At 44.5% G+C, this 23,628-nt stretch overlaps 1 protein-coding gene across 4 annotated transcripts in view; it reads left to right on the top strand.

Annotated features, from left to right (window-relative positions):
- Window positions 1–23,628, top strand: part of LOC110501818 (integrin beta-5) — a 95,694-nt gene that overhangs the window by 19,570 nt on the left and 52,496 nt on the right. For all 4 annotated transcript variants that reach the window (XM_036959234.1, XM_036959233.1, XM_036959232.1 and 1 more), the window contains one exon: window positions 14,748–15,177. In XM_036959234.1, the coding sequence (XP_036815129.1) occupies window positions 14,748–15,177 (430 nt within the window). The remainder of the gene's footprint in view (window positions 1–14,747; window positions 15,178–23,628) is intronic.

Here is a 23,628-nt window from a genome sequence, read left to right as displayed (position 1 = left end):
AACAACACTGTCATCTCAGATTTTCAAAATATGCTTCTCAACCATTGCAAAACAAGCATTTGTGTAACAGTATTGATGGCTAACGTAGCATTTAGCATTAGCATTCAGCTGGCAACATTTACACAAAAAAACAGAAAAGCATTCAAAAAAATCATTTACCTTTGAAGAACTTCAGATGTTTTCAATGAGGAGACTCTCAGATAGCAAATGTTCAGTTTTTCCTGAAAGATTATTTGTTTAGGACAAATCGCTCCGTTTTCTGCGTCACGTTTAGCTATGAAAAAACCCCTGTATCCAGGATTGTGTAAATCTATCAGCAAGCTCATTAGCATAACACAACGTTAACTATTTTGAAAATCGCAAATGAAATGAAATAAATATGCCATCTCTCAAGCTTAGCCTTTTGTAAACAACACTGTCATCTCAGATTTTCAAAATATGCTTCTCAACCATAGGAAAACAATCATTTGTGTAAAAGTAGCTAGCTAGAGTTAGCATTTCGCGTTAGCATTTAGCGTTAGCATTAGCGTTAGCATCCAGCACGCAACATTAACAAAAACATAAAAGCCTTCAAATAAAATAATTTACCTTTGAAGAACTTCTGATGTTTTCAATGAGGATACTCTCAGTTAGATAGCAGATGCTCAGTTTTTCCAAAAAGATTCCTTGTGTATTAGAAATAGCTCCGTTTTATACATCACATTTGGCTACCAAAAAAAATCCATAAATTCAGTCCTCAAAACGCAAACTTTTTTCCAAATTAACTCCATAATATCGACTGAAAACATGGCAAACGTTGTTTAGAATCAATCCTCAAGGTGTTTTTCACATATCTCTTCATTGATACATCGTTCTTGGAAACATGCTTTCTCTCCTGAATCCCAGGAGAAAATGCCTGCACCTGAAGATTACGCACAAATTTAGACAAAGGACACCGGGCGGACCTCTGGAAAATGTAGTCTCTTATGGCCAATCTTCCAATGATATGCCTACAAATACGTCACAATGCTGCTAAGACCTTGGGCGAACGACAGAAAGTGTAGGCTCATTCCTTGCGCAATCACAGCCATATAAGGAGAGAATGGAAAACAGAGCTTCAGAAATTCTGCTAATTCCTGGGTGATGCATCATCTTGGTTTCGCCTGTAGAATGAGTTCTGGGGCACTTACAGACAAAATCTTTGCAGATTCTGAAACTTCAGAGTGTTTTCTTTCCAAAACTGTCAAGAATATGCATAGTCGAGCATCTTTTCGTGACAAAATATCGCGCTTAAAACGGGAACGTTTTTTATCCAAAAATGAAATAGCGCCCCTAGAGCTCTAAGAGGTTAATTAAACAGCATGATCATTACACAGGTGCACCTTGTGCTGGGGACAATTAAAGGCTACTTTAAAAAGTGCAGTTTTGTCACAACACAATGCCACAGATGTCTCAAGTTTTAAGGGAGCATGAAATTGGCATGCTGACTACAGGAATGTCCAAATGAGTTGTTGCCAGATAATTTAATGTTAATTTTTTGACCATATACCGCCTCCAATGTCGTTTAAGATAATTTGGCAGTACATCCAACCGGCCTCACAACCGCAGACCACGTGTAACCACTCCAGCCCAGGACCTCCACATCCATCTTCTTCACCTGCGGGATTGTCTGAGGAGGGTGGGTGCTGAGGAGTATTTCAATAATGCCCTTTTGTGGGGAAAAACTCATTCTGATTGGCTGGGCCTGGCTCCCCAAGTGCGTGGACCTGGCTCCCAAGTCGGTGAGCCTATGTCTTCCCAGGCCCACCCATGGCTGCGCCCCTGCACAGTCATGTGAAATCTATTTCAATTGACTGATTTCCTTCTATGAATTCTAATTCAGTAAAATATTTGAAATTGTTTCATGTTGCGCTTTATATTTTTGTTCAGTATACATTACCAGTCAAAAGTTTGGAGACACCTACTCATTCAAGGGTTTTTTCTTTATTTTTACTATTTTCTAAATTCTATAATAGTAGTGAAAACATCAAAACTAGGAAATAACACATATGGAATCATGTAGTAACCAAAAAAGTTTTAAACAAATCCAAACATATTTTATATTCTTCAAAGTAGCCACCATTTTCCTTGATGACAACTTTGCACACTCTTGGCATTCTCTCAACCAGCTTCACCTGAAATGCTTTTCCAACAGTCTTCAGTTCCCACATATGCTGAGCACTCTGTGGTCCAACTCATCCCAAACCATCTCAATTGGGTTGAGGTCGGGTGATTGAGGAGGCCAGGTCATCTGATGCAGCACTCCATCACTCTTCTTCTTGGTCAAATAGCCCTTACACATCCTGGAGGTGTGTTGGGTCATTGTCCTGTTGAAAAACAAATGATAGTCCCACTAAGCGTAAACCAGATAGGATGGTGTATCTCTGCAGAATGCTGTGGTAGCCATGCTGGTTAAGTGTGCCTTGAATTCTCAATAAATCACTGACAGTGTCACCAGCAAAGCACCCCCACACCATCACACTACCTCCTCCATTCTACACGGTGGGAACCACACACGCGGAGATCCTCTGTTCACCTAATCTGCGCCTCACAACGATACGGCGGTTGGAACCAAAAATCTAAAATTTGGCCTCATTAGACAAAAAAGGCAGTTTTCCACCGGTCTAATGTCCATTGCTAGTGTTTCTTGGCCCAAGCAAGTCTCTTCTTATTATTGGTGTCCTTTAGTAGTGGTGTCTTTGCAGCAATTCTACCATGAAGGCCTGATTTCACGCAGTGTCCTCTGAACAGTTCATGTTGAGATGTTCATCTTGAACTCTGTGAAGCATTTATTTGGGCTGCAATTTCTCAGGATGGTAACTGTAATGGACTTATCCTCTGCTGCAGAGGTAGCTCTCTGTCTTCCTTTCCTGTGGCGGTCCTCACGAGAGCCAGTTTCATCATAGCGCTTGATGGTTTTTGCGACTGCACTTGAAGATACTTTCAAAGTTCTTGAAATGTTCCATATTGACTGACCTTCATGTCTTAAAGTAGTGATGGACTGTCGTTTCTCTTTGCTTTTTTGAGCTGTCTACAGCTGCACCATCGAGAGCATCCTGACCAGTTGCATCACTGCCTGGTATGGCAACTGCTCGTCATCCGACCGCAATGCACTACAGAGGGTAGTGAATACGGCCCAGCACATCACCAGGGCCAAGCTTCCTGCCATGGCCCAAAACAGTGACTGGAAATGTTGTTTTATCATTCTAGGAACTACTTCACAAAATAACCTTCATTATCACCGGAGTTGACAATGGAAGGCTGCTGGTCTGTGATCCCAAGTATATTATATCTCCTGCCGTTGTGGCCTTGAGTATGGCACTTAATTTAACCCCCCACAAAGTAAAATACTGCACTGATGGGCTACTGTTTAAAACACGTGTCAACCCTCCATCTGGAGAGATAGTGGGTGTACAGGATTTTTATCCAACAATGCTCCTACACACCCTAGTCAGCTTATCAAGGTACTGTTGAGCAGCTGATTTTTTTAAAAATGTGTTAGAGCAGGGCTGGAGCAAAATCCTGCACTCCAGGATTCTCCTGGAGTATGGTTTGCTGCCCTGCAACATTATAATTACTGTACAACCAAATACTTTTTATGTCTTTATAAAATAATTCCCTCATTCAATGGACGAGGGATCCAATTGCTAACGGGGGCAACTTCAAAGCAAGATAGCTAGCTAAGAAGGATGTAAGGATAACATATTCAGGGTTCATTACAGAGCGACGTACAGTGCATTCATCTTAAGATAGCTAGGTGGGACAACCACATATCACAGTCATTGTAAGTACGTTTTTCCTCAACGTAGCTGTCAGTAAAGTCATGTGAGAGGATTTTTTTTGGAAGCTGATTTGCTGCATTTCTACACAATAAAACAATTCTAAAATGCTATTTTGAGAACCGCAAATACAAATGATGATGATGTGTAGCCTAACGGGTGCGCCATGATGTGCCAAATCTTGATTTAGAGCATTATTATTAAAGGGAAGGCATAAGAATAAGCCGGAGCCGATCCGTCGTCAGTATTGTGGAATAATTTGAATGTTCAGGTAAGATTTGAATTAAGAAAGCTGATCTGAGAGCAGCGCTGCCTTTCTTTCGATCCTATCAGTATCGACACATGCCTCAATAACGCACTTAGCGAACGCTCTCTCTGCGTGGTATTTTGGAAAACGTTACTTTCGTCTGTTGCAGGACAGATGCACCGTTAAAACACTCGTAAGCCTACGTTCCATTGCTATTGGGAAACCTGGCCCGGGTGGTTAATTGTGTTACAACAGCAAATCAAATGTTATTTGTCACATGCGCCAAATACAACCTTACAGTGAAATGCTTACTTAAAAACCCTTAATTTAACCGAAAATCCCTAACAAAGTAAGGGATAAGAATAACAAATTATTAGAGAGTAGCAGTAAATAACAATAGCGGGGCTATATACAGGGGGTACCAGTACAGAATCAATGTGTCAATGTGCGGGGGCACCGGTGTCGAGGTAATTGAGATAATTATCTCCATGTACTTAGAGTTATTAAAGGGGCTATGCATAGATATTAACAGAGAGTAGCAGCAGCGTAGGTGGGGGGGAAATGAAAATAGTCTGGGTAGCGATTTGATTAGATGTTCAGGAGTTTTATGGCTTGGGGGTCGAAGCTGTTTAGAAGCAAATCAAATTTATTTATATAGCCCTTCGTACATCAGCTGATATCTCAAAGTGCTGTACAGAAACCCAGCCTAAAACCTCAAACAGCAAGCAATGCAGGTGTAGAAGCATGGTGGCTAGGAAAAACTCCCTAGAAAGGCCCAAACCTAGAGAGGAACCAGGCTATGAGGGGTGGCCAGTCCTCTTCTGGCTGTGCCGGGTGGAGATTATAACAGAACATGCCCAAGATGTTCAAATGTTCATAAATGACCAGCATGGTCAAATAATAATAATCACTGTAGTTGTCGAGGGTGCAGCAAGTCAGCACCTCAGGAGTAAATGTCAGTTGGCTTTTCATAGCCGATCATTAAGAGTATCTCTACCACTCCTGCTGTCTCTAGAGAGTTGAAAACAGCAGGCCTGGGACAGGTAGCACGTCCGGTGAACAGGTCAGGATTCCATAGCCGCAGGCAGAACAGCACTAGAAGCCTCTTAGACCCAGACTTGGTGCTTTGGTACCGCTTGCCGTGCGGTAGCAGAGAGAACAGTCTATGACTAGGGTAGCTGGAGTATTTGACAATATTTATGAACCTCCTCTGACACCACCTGGTTAACGAGGTCCTGGATGGCAGGAAGCTTGGCCCCGGTGATGTAGGGTAGCCTAGTGGTTAGAGCGTTGGACTAGTAACCGGAAGGTTGTGAGTTCAAACCCCCGAGCTGACAAGGTACAAATCTGTCGTTCTGCCCCTGAACAGGCAGTTAACCCACTGTTCCCAGGCCGTCATTGAAAATAAGAATTTGTTCTTAACTGACTTGCCTGGTTAAATAAAGGTAAAATAAAAAAAAAAAAATATTCACTACCCTCTGTAGTGCCTTGTCGTATGCCGAGCAGTTGCCATACCAGGCAGTGATGCAACCCATCAGGATGCTCTTGATGGTGCAGCTGTAGATCCTTTTGAGGATCTGAGGACCCATGCCAAATCTTTTCAGTCTCCTGTGGGGGAATAGGCTCTGTCGTGCCCTCTTCACGACTGTCTTGATGTGCTTGGACCATGTTAGTTTGTTGGTGATGTGGACACCAAGGAACTTGAAGCTCTCAACCTGCTCCACTACAGTCCTGTCGATGAGAATGGTGGCGTGCTCGGTCCTCCTTTTGCTGTGATCCACTATCATCTCCTTTGTCTTGATAACGTTTGGCCCACGGTGTGTTCTTGCCATTTTAGATGGAATGCATTCTTCCCTTCCTTTGTTTCAGAAAAACAATAATGTCAGGGGACGTGGGATCACTGCACATTTTAATCGCTTTGAATTCTGCACTGTTTAAATTTTCAAATCTTGAGTCTCCTCTAAAATCAAATTTTTAGGACAGAAAATATGTTTTACTTCTCTGAAATCTCAAGTCACAAAAATAAAGAATATTCTGCAACACCATGGGCCAAAACGTTATTTGTATGTCATTTTATTGTTAGTGCATTGTTGGTTAAGGGCTTGTAAGTAAGCATTTCACCTCAAGGTCTGCACCTGTTGTATTCGGCGCATGTGACAAAACATTTTATTCGATATATTGGCCTCAATTAGAGATTTGTACAGGATCTATTGAAACTCTTAACGTGGGGCTACTTTGCGCCAACACGCAGAGGTCCGACCCTGTGGAATTGTTCTTCCCAAAGCCCCTGTGTCTCCCCCACTCCCTTACTGATTCCTTATTTGTCTTAATTGAATGTTGGGATGGGGAGTCGGGGACTGGGGATTGGGGCTGAATGAATAATGGTAGTGAATCCCATCTCTCTATTGCCAGGGTGATGGGTCTTGTGGAATTGTTCTTCCCAAAGCTCCAGTGTCTCCCTCACTGATTCTTATTTGTCTTAATTGAATGTAGGGATGGGGAGTGGGGATGGCGGCTGAATGAATAATGTTAGTGAATGGGGGGGAATCACATCTCTCAATGGCCAGGGTGATGGGTTTAACTCTGTCTTTTGTTCTGCTGCGGGGGAATTTGCTGTGCCTCTGAGTGCCAATCTGTCCTCCTAAAGAGAACATGAAGCAGCCGAAAGCCCAGGGGCTCGTTACCAATGCATCTATCCTCGATTCCTTGCATCATCTCTACTCGCCTCCTTCTCAAATCGCATTGGAGGAGATGCTCTAGGCTCCCTCCCCTCTGACCTTGTCCTCCATTGCCTTTTGAGAAGGAGGCGAGGAAAGAGGACATGAGGAATCAAGGAAAAACATATTGGGAAAGTGTCCCAGGTGTCAGTCACATGGTATCTGTCCCAGATGGCACCCTATTGCCTATGTAGCGCACTACTTTTCACCACAGCCCATAGTGCTCTGGTTAAAAGTAGTGCCATTTATAGGTAATACGGTGCCATTTGGGACATAACCAGGGTCTCTTGCTGCAGCCTCGCTGCGGGGCCTGATGCTGCATGTCAATGTCCTCACAACAAGAGTTTGTTGGTGAAACCAGAGGCGATGGAAGAACAAAGATCACATGGTAACAGACGTGTGTTAGCCCCAGTGTAGAAAGTTAAGTCCATATCCTATTTAAGGCAACACTCTCTCAAACCCTGAAGAGTTCTAAATATGTCCCATACGTACAAACAGATTAGGCTGTTAAGACTACACCAACACACTCCCTGTCTATCAGGCTCTGTCTCTCAGGGAGTATGTTGTTGAATGCCACGGTGAAGGAGACAAAGTACAGTCTAGAGGCATTTTAATCGCATACTGCAGGACATTTCTCCTTGGTAACAATGATCTCTCAAATGTGAAGACAACTTCTTCAGGGTTAGTGTCACGGCCGTCCTCCTCTTCATCTGAAGAGGAGAGGCGAAAAGGATCTGAGGACCAATACGCGGCGTGGTAAGTGTCCATGGTCAATCTTTAATAAAGAAAGTAGTGAACACTGAAAACTATACAAAACCAGTAAACAAAATAACAACCGTGAAGGTAATAATATGGACTGTGCTGAAACAAGCCATCAACATAGACAATCACCCACAAACAAACAGTGCAACCCAGGCTACCTAAGTATGATTCTCAATCAGAGACAACTAATGACACCTGCCTCTGATTGAGAACCATACTAGGCCGAAAACATAGAAATGCCCCAAAACATAGAAAAACAAACATAGACTGCCCACCCAACTCACGCCCTGACCATACTAAATAAATACAAAACAACGAAAATAAAGGTCAGAACGTGACAGTTAGGAGAATCTAATATAATTTACCACATATAATTTTGTCTTGATAGTACTCTGTGAATATCAAATGTCATTGTCAAAGATGAGAATAGTTTTCCCATGAGTAAAGGAGATTGTCCTGCTGGGCTACCGTTTACAACTTAAAATTAGTGTGTTTTGGCAGCCAGCGTATCACAGCTGTATCAACTTTTGCTCATGCATGCAAGCACACACACCACATCTGCTCCCCCCCCCCCCCCCCCCCCCCCCCACACTTAATTTCTCTCAACCTCTGAGCTAACAGGCCAACTGTGTTACGCAGTCAACTCTTTCATTGAGACAGACTGGTGAATCATCTGCTGCTCCCTCCACTCCACTTCTCTATTCCAGCCCTCTCTCCCAATCACAGCAGTGATGTCCTGTGATTTGCAGATGGCCCTGACAGATATGGCAGCTCTGCTTCTAGCTCCTAAGCAACTTTGCTTAGGAGCTATTTTATTTTTTGTGTGTTATTTCTTACATTATTAGCCCAGAATTTGTCTTGTGTTATTACATACAGCCAGAAATAACTTTTGGATATCATAGCAGCGGTAACTCCCCAGCATTACGACCAGGAGTGCGACTTTCCTGAGTTGGATCCTTTGTTCGTACCCCATCCACCGCTTTCGAGTATATTACTCGCTGGTATTGAGTCTCTGGATAACAAAGTGGATGAGCTCAGGGCGAGGATCTCTTTTCAGAGAGACATCAGGGATTGTGGCATACTCTGTTAGACGGGAACATGGCTCTCTCGGGATGTACTGTCCCTGTTCATACAGCCATCTGGGTTCTCGGTACATCGCGCAGACAGGAATAAAGAACTCTCCGGGAAGAAGAAAGGAGGGGGTGTATGTTTCATGATTAACTACTCATGGTGTGATTGTGATAACGTACAGAAACTCAAGTCCTTCTGTTCACCCGCCCTATAATACCTCACATTCAAATGCTGACCGTATTACCTCCCAAGAGAATTCTCTTCGGTTATAGTCACAGCCGGGTATATTCCCCCTCAAGCCGATACCACGACAGCCCTCAAAGAACTACACTGGACTTTATGTAAACTGGCAACCATATATCCTGAGGATGCATTTGTTATAGCTGGGGATTTTAACAAAGCAAATTTGAGGAAAATGCTACCAAAGTTCTACCAACATCTTGACTGTAGTACTCACGCTGGTAAAACATTGGACCACTGCTACTCAACTTTTAGAAAATGCCTACAAGGCCCTCTTCGGCCCTCCCTTCCTATAGGCAGAAACTCAAACAGGAGGTACCTGTGCTAAGGTCTATTCAACGCTGGTCTGACCAATCGGAATCTATGCTTAAATATTTTTTTTCCTCACACACACTGGGATATGTTCCGGTAGCCTCTAAGAATAACATCGACGGATACAGTGACTGAGTTCATCAGGAAATGTATAGGGGATGTTGTACCCACTGTGACTATTAAAACCTACCCAAACCAGAGACCGTGGATAGAGGGCAGCATTCGCACAAAACTGAAAGCACGAACCACAGCATTTAACCACGGCAAGGTGACTGGGAATATGGCCAAATACAAACAGTGTAGTTATTCCCTCCATAGGGAAATCAAACAGACAAAACGTCAGTACAGAGACACAAAGTGGAGTCGCAATTCAACAACATGAGACGTATGTGGCAGGGTCTACAGACAATCACGGACTACAAAGGGAAAACCAACCACTTTGCAGACAGATGTCTTGCTTCCGGACAAGCTAAACTCCTTCATCGCCCGATTTGAGGATAACACAATGGACTGTGGGCTCTCCTTCTCTGTGTCCAACGTGAGTGAGACATTTAAGCATGTCAACCCTCGCAAAGCTGCCGGCCCAGACGGCATCCCTACCCTACGGACATATTCAATCAATCCCTATCCCAGTCTGCTGTCCCCTAGGAACACAAGCATTTCGCTACACCCATAATAACATCTGCTAAATATGTGTATGTGACCAATAGACTTTGATTTGATTTGGTTCCGTCTTTTTACTCCAGCAGCTTTCTCATAGCTACTAGTTTCCCTAATGAGCCAGTGTTTGAATGAGCTAAGTTCCTCGTGACTCACATATCCCCTAAATCTCATTACCTCGTTAGAAAGAGACTAGCTGTAGTGGACGAGGAAGAGAGACGGGCCGACAGACTTTCCATGTTGTGTTATGCTGTAGTGGACGAGTTAGAGGGACTGGCTGACAGGTCTTCCATGTTGTGTTATGCTGTAGTGGACGAGGTAGAGGGACTGGCTGACAGGTCTTCCATGTTTTGTTATGCTGTAGTGGACGAGGTAGAGGGACTAGCTGACAGGTCTTCCATGTTGTGTTATGCTGTAGTGGACGAGGTAGAGGGACTGGCTGACAGGTCTTCCATGTTGTGTTATGCTGTAGTGGACGAGGTAGAGGGACTGGCCGACAGACTTTCCATGTTGTGTTATGCTGTAGTGGACGAGGTAGAGGGACTGGCTGACAGGTCTTCCATGTTGTGTTATGCTGTAGTGGACGAGGTAGAGGGACTGGCCGACAGACTTTCCATGTTGTGTTATGCTGTAGTGGACGAGGTAGAGGGACTGGCTGACAGGTCTTCCATGTTGTGTTATGCTGTAGTGGACGAGGTAGAGGGACTGGCTGACAGGTCTTCCATGTGTTGCGCAGAAGTGGACGAGGTAGAGGGACTGCCCAGGAGGAACGTCCCGCAATTTTGCAGTCATGTCTGGTTCTTCAGCCATGAATGTTGTTATGCTGGTGCATATGGAATAAAGTTGTTTTGTTGATTGTCTTTCTTCCATAACTCGTGTTTCCTTGGTAGCTTAGAATACCACCTTGGTTTGGTTTGGAAAGATGTCGCAGGGTGATGATGTCATGACTGTTTACTCCTCCACAAAGCCACTCCAACACACATTGCTCATTATCATGCAGCAGTTTTGTATTAGTCTTTCCTCCGCCTTCGAAGTGTTCAGGATTGTTCAGTCTTTTAGGACACACAGAGGCTCTCTCAGCATGGTCTCTGACCTCTTCATCACTAGGCATGTTGATGTTCGCTTCTTATTGAACGAGGAAGGCTAACGCTGAGATGCATCTGTAAACTCCTATGGCATCTAATAACATAGTAGTTAAATTAAAATAAATGTTAAACGTATTGGTCACATACACATGGTTAGCAGATGTTAATGTGAGTGTAGCAAAATGCTTGTGCTTCTAATTCCGACAATGCAGTAATATCTAACAAGTAATCTAACAATTCCCCAACAACTACCACAACCACACACAAATCTAAAGGAGTGAACGAGAATATGTACATATAAATATATGGATGAACGATGGTCTACAGCCATGTCTCAGGGTTAGAGGAACTGGAGAAAGAAGATATAGCCAAGGAAACCCAGAGGAAGAGAGATGAGATCATGTATCCTGAGTGACAGGGCTCTGCTCTGTCCCCAAAAGACTCAGATCTGTGCGTTACGTGTGGAGCTGAAGCCAACATCAACACAGCCCTAACGTCCAAGTGTTTGGCTTTGGGGCTGCAGTCCAAGAGGCTGTGGGCGTTAGTATTTGATGGGAGCTGAACCCCTCACATCTTCACATCCCACGACCCTCAGGTCTCCTGCAGACTGGTGTAGTGCTCCTTCCCTGATCTGTATCCACTGGGATGCGGATGAGTGGCTCCCAAAGATGGCGCCGTACTGGATGGTACGGGACTCTCAAAACTGCATTATTCTTTGCTTTTAAAAAACATGGGTGTCGGACAAGATACTCCCCCATGGCTATCCAACTCAATGGATTCTCCATTCATCGGGAGGACAGGACAGTGGAGTCGGGGAAATTGGGGGAGGGGGGGTTCCTCTACATATCACCAACTGGCGTGATAACTCCAGCGTGGTGGAAGTGTCGACCCACTGTTCACCTGTCTTGGAATACCTGATGGTCAAATGCTGACCCTTCTACCTCACGAGGGAGTTTTCAGTTGTTATCATGACTTGCATACATTCCACCTCAGGACAAGAAAAATGACAAGCTGGCACTTAATGGACTGTACAAGGCTATAAAAAAGCAAGAAAATCTACATCCAGAGGCTGCCTTTCTGGTTGCCGGCGATTTTAATTCCGCATCACTGAGACTAGTGATGCCCAACTTCAATCAATACGTCTCCAACGCCACTAGGGCCGATAAAGTCCTAGACCACTGTTATTCTACCCATAAGCAAGCATACAAGGCCCTCCCTCGTCCGGCATTCGGCAATTCAGATCATGACTCCCTACTCCTGCTTGCTGTTTACAAGCAGAAACTCAAACAGGAAGTACCCGTGACTCGCTCCGTTGAGAAATGATCACCAGAATCTGAGATTATCCTGAAGGACTGCTTTGCTACCGCTGATTGGAATATGTTTAGAGACTCTGCCGATAACATTGACATGCTAACCACCTCTGTCACCAGCTTCATTAGAAAGTGTATTGGCGACGTTGTCCCCATGGTGAGGATTCGCTGCTTCACCCATCAAAAGCCCTGGATTAACCCAGAGGTTGGCGGTAAACTAAAGGACAGGGCTACCAGACACAGAGCCATCGTAGACAACCCTGAGGCTAAGGCAGAGGACATAAATAAGTACAAGAAGTCCTGTTATGACCTCTGCAAAGTCATCAAACGTGAGAAAGGACAATATAGGAATAAGGTGGAATCATACTACACAGCCTCCGACGCCGACCCGATGTGGCAGGGGCTACAATCCACTACAGTCCATTACAAAGGAAGACCACTGTATGCACGCATGGACAACAACAACATTGTGCCGGGTGTGAGGACCGTCACTGACTTAGAGGATTGGGTGATCTCGCTCTCTGTGGCTGACGTGAGGAAGGTCTTTAAACTGGTCAACACTTGCAAGGCCGCGGGGCCCGATGGTATTCCAGGGCGCATTCTCAGAGCTTGTACAGAACTGCTAGCAAGCATATTCATGGTGATTTTCAACCTGTTTATCTTATATCCTGTTGCCTAGTCACCTTACCCTTATACATATCTACCTCCATCACCCCTGAACATTGTAAATATGGTATTGGAACTGACCCTGTATGTAGTATGCTTACTCCTATACATATCTACCTCCATCACTCCAGTATTCCTGCACATTGTAAATATGGTATTGGAACTGACCCTGTATGTAGTATGCTTACTCCTATACATATCTACCTCCATCACTCCAGTATTCCTGCACATTGTAAATATGGTATTGGAACTGACCCTGTATGTAGTATGCTTACTCCTATACATATCTACCTCCATCACTCCAGTATTCCTGCACATTGTAAATATGGTATTGGAACTGACCCTGTATGTAGTATGCTTACTCCTATACATATCTACCTCCATCACTCCAGTATTCCTGCACATTGTAAATATGGTATTGGAACTGACCCTGTATGTAGTATGCTTACTTACTTACTGACTTACTGTGTTCTTCATATTTCTTCTTATTTTTATTTTTTTCCGGTCTTACATTGTTATTGATTGTTAGGTTTTGAGTTTGCAAGAAAGGCTTTTCACTGTACTTAAATGTTGAGTGAACCTTCTCAGACAAGTCATTAGACTTCTTCTAGTGCTGCATGTGTTACACTCATATTGTTGGCCATATTGTGTAGATTAGTTTTCCTCCTTGCTGAACTTCGGTGATTAAAGGAACCATGCTTATCCAGAGATGTTTTGGCTGAACGTATTGAAAAGTCAACCACATTTCTTATGAATTCTGTTGGATGTTATTGAAGTCGGTCCTCATTTGTTTTGTTTTGTCTGTTTGTTTCGTTTGGCCTCTGGCACTTTAGAATACAGTCCAAGGTTTCATGGAAGGTGATGATATGAAACTGACATGCGTTCTGTCGTTTTGTAGATTTCTGGTAATATTTATTTAACCGGGGGAATTCACGCCAGTATCCCATCTAAATGGAATGAAACCACAAAGATTAACATTCTGACTCATCTACAACAGGCAGTGTGTGGATGGTAGCTGTGCAGTTCAGCTACACATTCACGCACACACACACTGGAGATGTTTGCTGTGCAGTTCAGCTACACACACACACACACACACACACACACACACACACACACACACTAGAGATGGTTGCTGTGGCAGTTGAGGTACAGAGAGACAAACACTAACCCTGCACAGTAACAGTTCATGCTGAGACAGGCCATGCTACAGGGAGGGTGGTGTTTCTGTCTTGTTCAGACTTCCTTCCTAAGAGCAATCAAATGGATGGAGGTCCTGTTCTGTCTGTGTCATCTGCTCAAATTGGCTGATTAATCAACTTTTAGATTTATTTTATTTTATTTTACCTTTATTTAACTAGGCAAGTCAGTTAAGAACAAATTCTTATTTTCAATGACGGCCTAGGAACAGTGGGTTAACTGCCTTGTTCAGGGGCAGAACGACAGATCTGACTCAGCCACATCAACTCTTCTCTGAACTCTATCCGCCCTCTCTCTCTTTATCTTGCTCTTCCCCTTTCCCTCTGAACTTGCTGTCTCTGTCTCAGTCTGTGTCTCTGTGTTGGTGTGTGTCTGAGTTAATTAAGTCCACATGTATAAAAAACAGCTTGCAGGTCATATGTAATACACAGTCCTGTCCCAGCCAAGCCTAATGAAAGCAGAATAGGTTCTGAGTCATATGGAGGAAGATAATGAAAATGTAATGGTTCCAGGTCAAGGTGGCCATTTAAAAATCCACTTATGAATAATAGTCATTATTACATTGTTTTTTTTGTAAGGCCCAACTCCTTGATTGAGAAGTGTTCTCAAATTGTGGCACATTTGTTTTCTCTAGTCCAGTCCATATACTGACCCTGTTGTACTGTTCTTCTTTCTTCCAGGTGTCCTTCAACGTGAGTATAGACGCCAGAGGCTGCCCCGCCCCAGGTACCCAGCAGGGTTTCACCATCAAGCCTGTGGGCTTCAAGGATCATCTGGAGGTGTCTGTGGACTACCGCTGTGCCTGTGGCTGCACCGACCAGACCCAGGCTAACAGTACCCACTGCAGCTCCATTGGACAGTACACCTGTGGTATCTGCCGCTGTGACCCGGGCTACCTGGGTGCCCGCTGTGAGTGCCAGGAGGGTGAGGCTGGCAGCATGTACCTGAGCGCCTGCAGGCAGGCTGAGGGGATGCAGATATGTGGTGGGAGAGGGGAGTGCAGCTGTAACCAGTGCCTCTGCTATGAGTCAGAGTTCGGGAAGATCTACGGGACCTTCTGCGAGTGTGACGACTTCTCCTGCGCTCGACACAAGGGCATCCTCTGCTCGGGTATGTGTGCATGTATTACAAAGGAAATTAGTATCCTGACAAACAGTAGTGCTTCATACAGTACTTGATATATGTGCAGAAAGAAACCCTGAACAAACCTTCCAAGAGCCTTACATGTGTGGTTATTTAGGGTGTGTCTAAGTTGGCTTGTGCTTTCATGTTGATGCAGAGTTAATGTTTTACTATCGTATCTTTCTCTGGGCTGTGTTTTCTTGACTTTAACACAGAGTGCTCTAGAACCCAGGAGAGTTGTAGTGGGTGTGTGCAGGATTCAGGAATACTTTCTACTACCAGAACCAGAGCTGAAAGATCCATTTTGTGTTCCGTTCTTAACAAAACTATTCTCCTCCATCCACCAACATTCTCCTCATCTTTCTTTCATTATTTTTGTTCCCCAGAGCATACATTTACTCTTTTGATTTAAAGATGCATGCCCTGATGTCAACCACAAATTATGTCAAATTGTCTCCATCCTGAAGGCCCTGCTTAAAGCCCATGCATTAGATGTCTGTTACGCTGGTCAGCAGGCAGGCAGGGTTGCTAGCTGGGTGTATAACTGACTGAGTGACACACTAAACAGGCTGTCCTATTACGATTCCCAGAACATCAGGTCCAAGCAGCCTCTGTGCATTTTGGGTCGAGACCTGCTGGATGTTGGCCCAGGCCCCCTGGTTTACCAAATCACAGAGAGAGCTTTGTAACAGAGGCCTCGCTCAGTGCTTTGTATATTCCCAAATACTGTGGGGGTTATACCCAGTTAAAGTGCCTTGTTTAATTTATTCAGCAGAGGCGAATACACAATGGCCATTTGTTGATTGTCGGTCGACCCATAAGCAGGCCCTCTGGGTAGCATGTAAACTGGGATGGGAGGGGGGGGGGGGGTTATTTAAATGTTAACAGTCCAGTACGCTCTGTGGTCCCCCACACTCTCTCTCTCTCTGTCGCTCTCTCTCTCTCACACACACACACACACACACACACACACACACACACACACACACACACACACACACACACACACACACACACACACACACACACACACTTCTCCTCCTCTCTGTTCATGGTTCTCAATCTATAATGAGTTCCAAATGATTCAGAATGATAGTCCTCTCCCACACTTCTCTGGCATGGTTACTTAATCGCTGAGGAGTATAAACACTAAACAATGTTGTAAAAATATTCTGTGTACCAGCACTGGTCTCCTAAACCCACAGATGGTTATGGGAAGGTTCTGCCTGCTCTGTAGCGAGTCCCATTCCCCTCCTGTTAAATGCTTTAAAACAGCATTGTACACGGTTTAGATTTGTTACGCTGCGCTGATAAAAGCTCATTTGCTAAGCTGTGCTGTGTAGTGTTGAGAAAAGCACGCTGGTTTGGATTGAACTGCAGTAGGATCCAGACTGATTAACTGCTAAAAGGCATTCAGCTAGAGGAAATAAATTGGTGCAGTGTCCTGGATGGGTTCTCTTTTCTAGCTCAAAGCATTTTAATTCTGCCAGCCTTTGCATCATTACAGCGAGGTCTGGAAGTCATCTGGAAGGGAATCTTGTTGTTTTTGAAACAGTACTGCACCACCATATCAGTATAATGGAGCAGTAGGTACCAGCGTTATTGATCTGACACCGCTATTTGGGCAGAACTCACCTGTGTCGGTATTGAACATTAAATAGGTATTTGTAGAAACCACTGTTAGTATTTTTTTTAAATCGGCAGAATACAACAGATGTATCTTATCGTGAAATGCTTATTTAGAAGCCCTTGCAGTTCAAGAAATAGAGTTATACAGTGCCTTGCGAAAGTATTCGGCCCCCTTGAACTTTGCGACCTTTTGCCACATTTCAGGCTTCAAACATAAAGATATAAAACTGTATTTTTTTGTGAAGAATCAACAACAAGTGGGACACAATCATGAAGTGGAACGACATTTATTGGATATTTCAAACTTTTTTAACAAATCAAAAACTGAAGAATTGGGCGTGCAAAATTATTCAGCCCCTTTACTTTCAGTGCAGCAAACTCTCTCCAGAAGTTCAGTGAGGATCTCTGAATGATCCAATGTTGACCTAAATGACTAATGATGATAAATACAATCCACCTGTGTGTAATCAAGTCTCCGTATAAATGCACCTGCACTGTGATAGTCTCAGAGGTCCGTCAAAAGCGCAGAGAGCATCATGAAGAACAAGGAACACACCAGGCAGGTCCGAGATACTGTTGTGAAGAAGTTTAAAGCCGGATTTGGATACAAAAAGATTTCCCAAGCTTTAAACATCCCAAGGAGCACTGTGCAAGCGATAATATTGAAATGGAAGGAGTATCAGACCACTGCAAATCTACCAAGACCTGGCCGTCCCTCTAAACTTTCAGCTCATACAAGGAGAAAACTGATCAGAGATGCAGCCAAGAGGCCCATGATCACTCTGGATGAACTGCAGAGATCTACAGCTGAGGTGGGAGACTCTGTCCATAGGACAACAATCAGTTGTATATTGCACAAATCTGGCCTTTATGGAAGAGTGGCAAGAAGAAAGCCATTTCTTAAAGATATCCATAAAAAGTGTTGTTTAAAGTTTGCCACAAGCCACCTGGGAGACACACCAAACATGTGGAAGAAGGTGCTCTGGTCAGATGAAACCAAAATTGAACTTTTTGGCAACAATGCAAAACGTTATGTTTGGCGTAAAAACAACACAGCTGAACACACCATCCCCACTGTCAAACATGGTGGTGGCAGCATCATGGTTTGGGCCTGCTTTTCTTCAGCAGGGACAGGGAAGATGGTTAAAATTGATGGGAAGATGGATGGAGCCAAATACAGGACCATTCTGGAAGAAAACCTGATGGAGTCTGCAAAAGACCTGAGACTGGGACGGAGATTTGTCTTCCAACAAGACAATGATCCAAAACATAAAGCAAAATCTACAATGGAATGGTTCAAAAATAAACATATCCAGGTGTTAGAATGGCCAAGTCAAAGTCCAGACCTGAATCCAATCGAGAATCTGTGGAAAGAACTGAAAACTGCTGTTCACAAATGCTCTCCATCCAACCTCACTGAGCTCGATCTGTTTTGCAAGGAGGAATGGGAAACAATTTCAGTCTCTCGGTGTGCAAAACTGATAGAGACATACCCCAAGCGACTTACAGCTGTAATCGCAGCAAAAGGTGGCGCTACAAAGTATTAACTTAAGGGGGCTGAATAATTTTGCACGCCCAATTTTTCAGTTTTTGATTTGTTAAAAAAGTTTGAAATATCCAATAAATGTCGTTCCACTTCATGATTGTATCCCACTTGTTGTTGATTCTTCACAAAAAAATACAGTTTTATATCTTTATGTTTGAAGCCTGAAATGTGGCAAAAGGTCGCAAAGTTCAAGGGGGCCGAATACTTTCGCAAGGCACTGTATATTTACTAAATAAACTAAAGTTTAAAAAAAAGTAAAATCTAAATGTAACATAAGAAAATTACATAACAATAATGAGGCTAAATACAGGGGGTACCGGTACCGAGTCAATGTGCGGGAGTACAGGTTAGTCGAGGTCATTTGTAAAGTGACTATGCATAGATAATAAACAGCGAGTAGCAGCAGTGTAAAAACAAACAGGGTGGGGGGTGGGTGTCAATGTAAATAGTCCGGGTGGCCATTTGATTAATTGTACAGCAGTCTTATGACTTGGGGTAGAAGCTGTTAAGGTGCCTTTTGGTCCTAGACTTGGTGCTCCGGTAGCAGAGCGAACAGTCTATGACTCGGGTGACTGGAGTCTTTGACAATTTTTGGGGCCTTCCTCTGACCCTACCTAGTATATATGTCCTGGATGTCAGGAAGCTTGGCCCCAGTGATGCACTGGGCCGCACACAACCCTCTGTAGCACCTTACGGTCAGATGCCAAGCAGTTGCCATACCAGGCGGTGATGCAACTGATCAGGATGCTCTCGATGGTGCAGCTGTAGGATCTGGGGACTCATGCCAAATCTTCTCAGTCTCCTGAAGGGGAAAAAGTGTTGTCGTGCCCTATTCACAGCTGTCTTGGTGTGTTTGGACCATGATAGTTTGTTGGTGACGTGAACACCAAGGAACTTCAAACTCTCGTCCCGCTCCACTTCAGCCCTGTCGATATTAATGGGGCCTGTTCGGCCCTTATTTTCCTGTAGTCCACGATCATCTCATTTGTCTTGCTCACATTGAGTGAGAGGTTGTTGTCCCGGCACCACACTGCCAGGTCTATGACCTCCTCCCTATAGGCTGTCTCATCGTTGTCGGTGATCAGGCCTGCAACTGTTGTCGTCAGCAAACTTAATGATGGCGTTGGAGTCGTGCTTGGCCACGCAGTCGTGGGTGAACAAGGGAGTACAGGAGGGGCCTAAGCATGCACCCCTGAGGGGCCCCAGTGTTGCGACACAGCGTGGCAGATGTGTTGTTGCCTACCATTCAATCAATGAATCAAATGTATTTATAAAGCCCTTCGTACATCAGCTGATGTAATAAAGTGATGTACAGAAACCCAGCCTGAAACCCCAAACAGCAAGCAATGCAGATGTAGAAGCACGGTGGCTAGGAAAAACTCCCTAGAAAGGCCTGAACCTAGGAAGAAACCGAGAGAGGAACCAGGCTATGAGGGGTGGCCAGTCCTCTTCTGGCTGTGCCGGGTGGAAATGATAACGGAACATGCCCAAGGTGTTCAAATGTTCATAGATGACCAGCAGGGTCAAATAATAATAATCACAGTGGTTGTAGAGGGTGCAACAGGACAGCACCTCAGGAGTAAATGTCAGTTGGCCTTTCATAGCCAATCATTCAGAGTATCTCTCACACTGCTGCTGTCTCTAGAGAGTTGAAACAGCAGATCTGGGACATGGTAGCACGCCCGGTGAACAGGTCAGGGTTCCACAGCCACAGGCAGAACAATAGCACGACCAGGTGGACTGGGGAGAGAAAGGAGTCATCAGGCTAGGTAGCCCTGAGGCATGGCCCTAGAGCTGTGAGTGAGTGAGTGATTCAATCTTAGTCCTGTATTGACGCTTTGCTTGTTTGATGTTTCATCTGAGGGCATAGCGAGATTTCTTAATTAAAAGCGTCCGAATTAGTGTCCCGCTCCTTGAAAACGGCAACTTTAGCCTTTAGCTCGGTGCGGATGTTGCCTGTAATCCATGGCTTATGGTTGGGATATGTACGTAATGTCACAGAGGGGATGATGTCATCGATGCACTTATTGACGAAGCCGGTGACTGAGGTGGTATACTCCTCAGTGGCATTGGATGAATCCCGGGAACATATTCAGGTCTGTGCTAGCAAAACAGTCCTGTAGCGTAGCATCCGCATCATCTGACCACTTCCATATTGAGCGAGTCACTGGTATGTCCGGCTTGAGTTTTTGCTTGTAAGCAGGAATCAGGAGGATTTAATTATGGTCAGATTTGCCAAATGGAGGGCGAGGGAAAGTGAAGGTGGACTATTTTTTTCCCCCCTCTGGTTGCATGTGACATGCTGGTAGAAAATGAGGTAAAACGGATTTAAGTTTGCCTGCAATAAAGTCCCCGGCCACTAGGAGCGCCGCTTCTGGATGAGCATTTTCTTGTTTGCTTATGGCCTTTTACAACTAGTTGAGTGCTGTCTTAGTGCCAGCATTGGTTTGTGGTGGTAAAAAGATGGCTACGAATAATACAAATGAGAACTCTCTTGGTAGATAGTGTGGTCTACAGCTTATCATAAGCTACTCTACCTCAGGCGAGCAATACCTCAAGACTTCTTTAATATTAGACATTGCGCAAGAGCAGTTATTGACAAATAGACACACACCTCCGCCCCTCGTCTTATCAGATTTAGCTGCTCTGTCCTGCCGATGCACGGAGAAGCCAGCTAGCTTCGTTTAGCCATGTCTCGGTGAAACATAAGATATTACAGGGTTTAATGTCACATTGGTAGGATAGTCTTAATCGTAGATCGTCCAGTTTCTTTTTTTACAATGATTGCACGTTGGCCAATAATAGTGGTGGTTTACCTACTCATCTTCAAATTCTTACAATGCACCCCGCCCTCCTCCACCCTTTTTCTCCGTCTTTCGCTGTTCGGATTTACAGAAGCTATTTTCGGTCATAAGAGACGGTACTGTAGCAGCAACAGTATGTACAAAATGAGTTACAAACAATGCGAAAAAATACCACAGTTGGATAGGAGCCTTTAAAACGGCAGCCTTCCCCCTCAGCGCCTCTCCAATTCTTTGAGATTAGTGCAATGAAGATGAGGAGATTAGGAAAGGACAGAGTTTAGACCATTGAGAAAGGGTGAATGACACCAGCATACTTGCCCTCCTCAGGGTTTAGACCTACAGTAGGCTGTGGGGGTCAGGGGTTAGAGAGCAGACCTACAGGAGGATGTGTGGGTCAGGGTTTAGAGAGCAGACTTACAGGTGGCTGTGGGGGTCAGGGGTTAGAGAGCAGACCTACAGGAGGATGTGTGGGTCAGGGGTTAGAGAGCAGACCTACAGTAGGCTGTGGGGGTCAGGGGTTAGAGAGCAGACCTACAGGAGGATGTGTGGGTCAGGGTTTAGAGAGCAGACTTACAGGTGGCTGTGGGGGTCAGGGGTTAGAGAGCAGACTTACAGGTGGCCAAGCGGATCGAGTTAGCAGCCAGGACTACATTAGGAAGGGGAAGCAGCTCTGCCTCTCTAGGGCCTAGACCATCTTCCCTCTCTTTGACTCTTCCCTGCTTCACACCCTCCGTTTGATGTGACTACTGTGTCACTGGGCCAAAAGGCATGCCAGGACCAGGCCAGAACTCCTTCCTGCAAGGGGATTGGTTCCTGCTTACTCAATAAAAGACAGCTGTGGAGTGAGACAGGAGTGAGCCCAGCTCTGAGGTTGTACCGTAGTAGTTTTTTAAACAGAAATGTTTTACTGCAATTTTAAAAACAAAGATACTTGACTCTGCCAACCTGTACCATCTGCTATTTGTGTTTCTGGAATATTGTTATAAACAGTAATTGAGCTTTTTCCTACATTTCATTATCTATTGTCACTGTAAAGTGACTTTTCATGATTCTGGTTTATGTTTTTGGATATGGTGTTTCCTTCTGCTCTTGGATAGCCTCTTGATATTGTTTGCCCTGGCCGTCTCCAAGTAGAGTGTGAGTGAGGATGACAGTCTGGCGTAGGCCAGGCACGCTCCACACCCAGCGGTTGCTTTTGTCATGTCTGTGCTGCCTGGTGCTGGTGCTTTGGGGATGCAAGGTAGTGCCAAGCCAAACCTCCATAGTGCCTAGCCGCCTACACAGTTGTGCTTTCTGGCCAGTGACTGTCAGCTCTAAACACCTGAACCAATTACACCCACATAAAACCCATTATTCAATCAACTGGTGTATGTAATGTAGTTGGCAATGGTTCAATGAAATATTTCAAGGACTTTGCATGAATGGAAGATTTGAGTTGGTAGGGGTGGTTCAGGTGAGGTGTGTGGAGATGTTTATTCACAAAGTTCCACCTTACCCTCTGATAGGATAGAGGGAATTTTCACAATATTTATGTATGGAACTAACGGTAAGTTCCTAGATCGTAAGAGGCTAGGGGTTGGACAAAGTTCACCTTGTGATACTGAGCACACACAAGAATATCTTATGACTGTGCAAGGACAGCCCTGTTCTTTGTGACTTTGTGAGTGGTCTGTAGAACGGGGGTCAGGTCAGGGGCATTAATCTGCCTCTAAAGTTAGTTTGACTGACAGGAGCAACGATGGGGCAGGAGTGGTGTCAGTACCCTCTTGTGGGGCCACGCTGTGGCGTGTGTGTGTTGGTTCTGCTCATCTGTGCTCTCGAGACTAATGGTCTATGTATTTCTCTGTATTCACATGCAATCTAACCTTGGTGTCTTCTGAGGCCTGTGCTGAGTCTGTCAGGATAATGAAGTGTAGACTAGAGGTCGACCAATTTATGATTTTTCAACGCCGATACCGATTATAAATAATGAAACATGTTCAATTTGGTTTAAATAATGCAAAAACAAAGTGTTGGAGAAGAAAGTAAAAGTGCAATATGTGCCATGTAAGAAAGCTAACGTTTAAGTTCCTTGCTCAGAACATGAGAACATATGAAAGCTGGTGGTTCCTTTTAACATGAGTCTTCAATATTCCCAGGTAAGACGTTTTAGGTTGTAGTTATTATAGGAATTATAGGACTATTTCTCTCTATACCATGTGTATTTCATATACCTTTGACTATTGGATGTTCTTATAGGCACTTTAGTATTGCCAGTGTAACAGTATAGCTTCCGTCCCTCTCCTCGCCCCTACCTGGGCTCGAACCAGGAACACATCGACAACAGCCACCCTAGAAGCAGCGTTACCCATGCAGAGCAAGGGGAACAACTACTCCAAGTCTCAGAGCGAGTGACGTTTGAAACGCTATCAGCGCGCATCCCGCTAACTACCTAGCCATTTAACATAGGTTACACCAGCC

This window comes from Oncorhynchus mykiss, chromosome 22 (genome assembly GCF_013265735.2).
Source record: "Oncorhynchus mykiss isolate Arlee chromosome 22, USDA_OmykA_1.1, whole genome shotgun sequence".
Classification (NCBI taxonomy): Eukaryota; Metazoa; Chordata; class Actinopteri; order Salmoniformes; family Salmonidae; genus Oncorhynchus; species Oncorhynchus mykiss.
The sequence above is the reverse complement of the archived record's forward strand: the minus strand, read 5'-3'. Positions and strand labels throughout refer to the sequence as shown.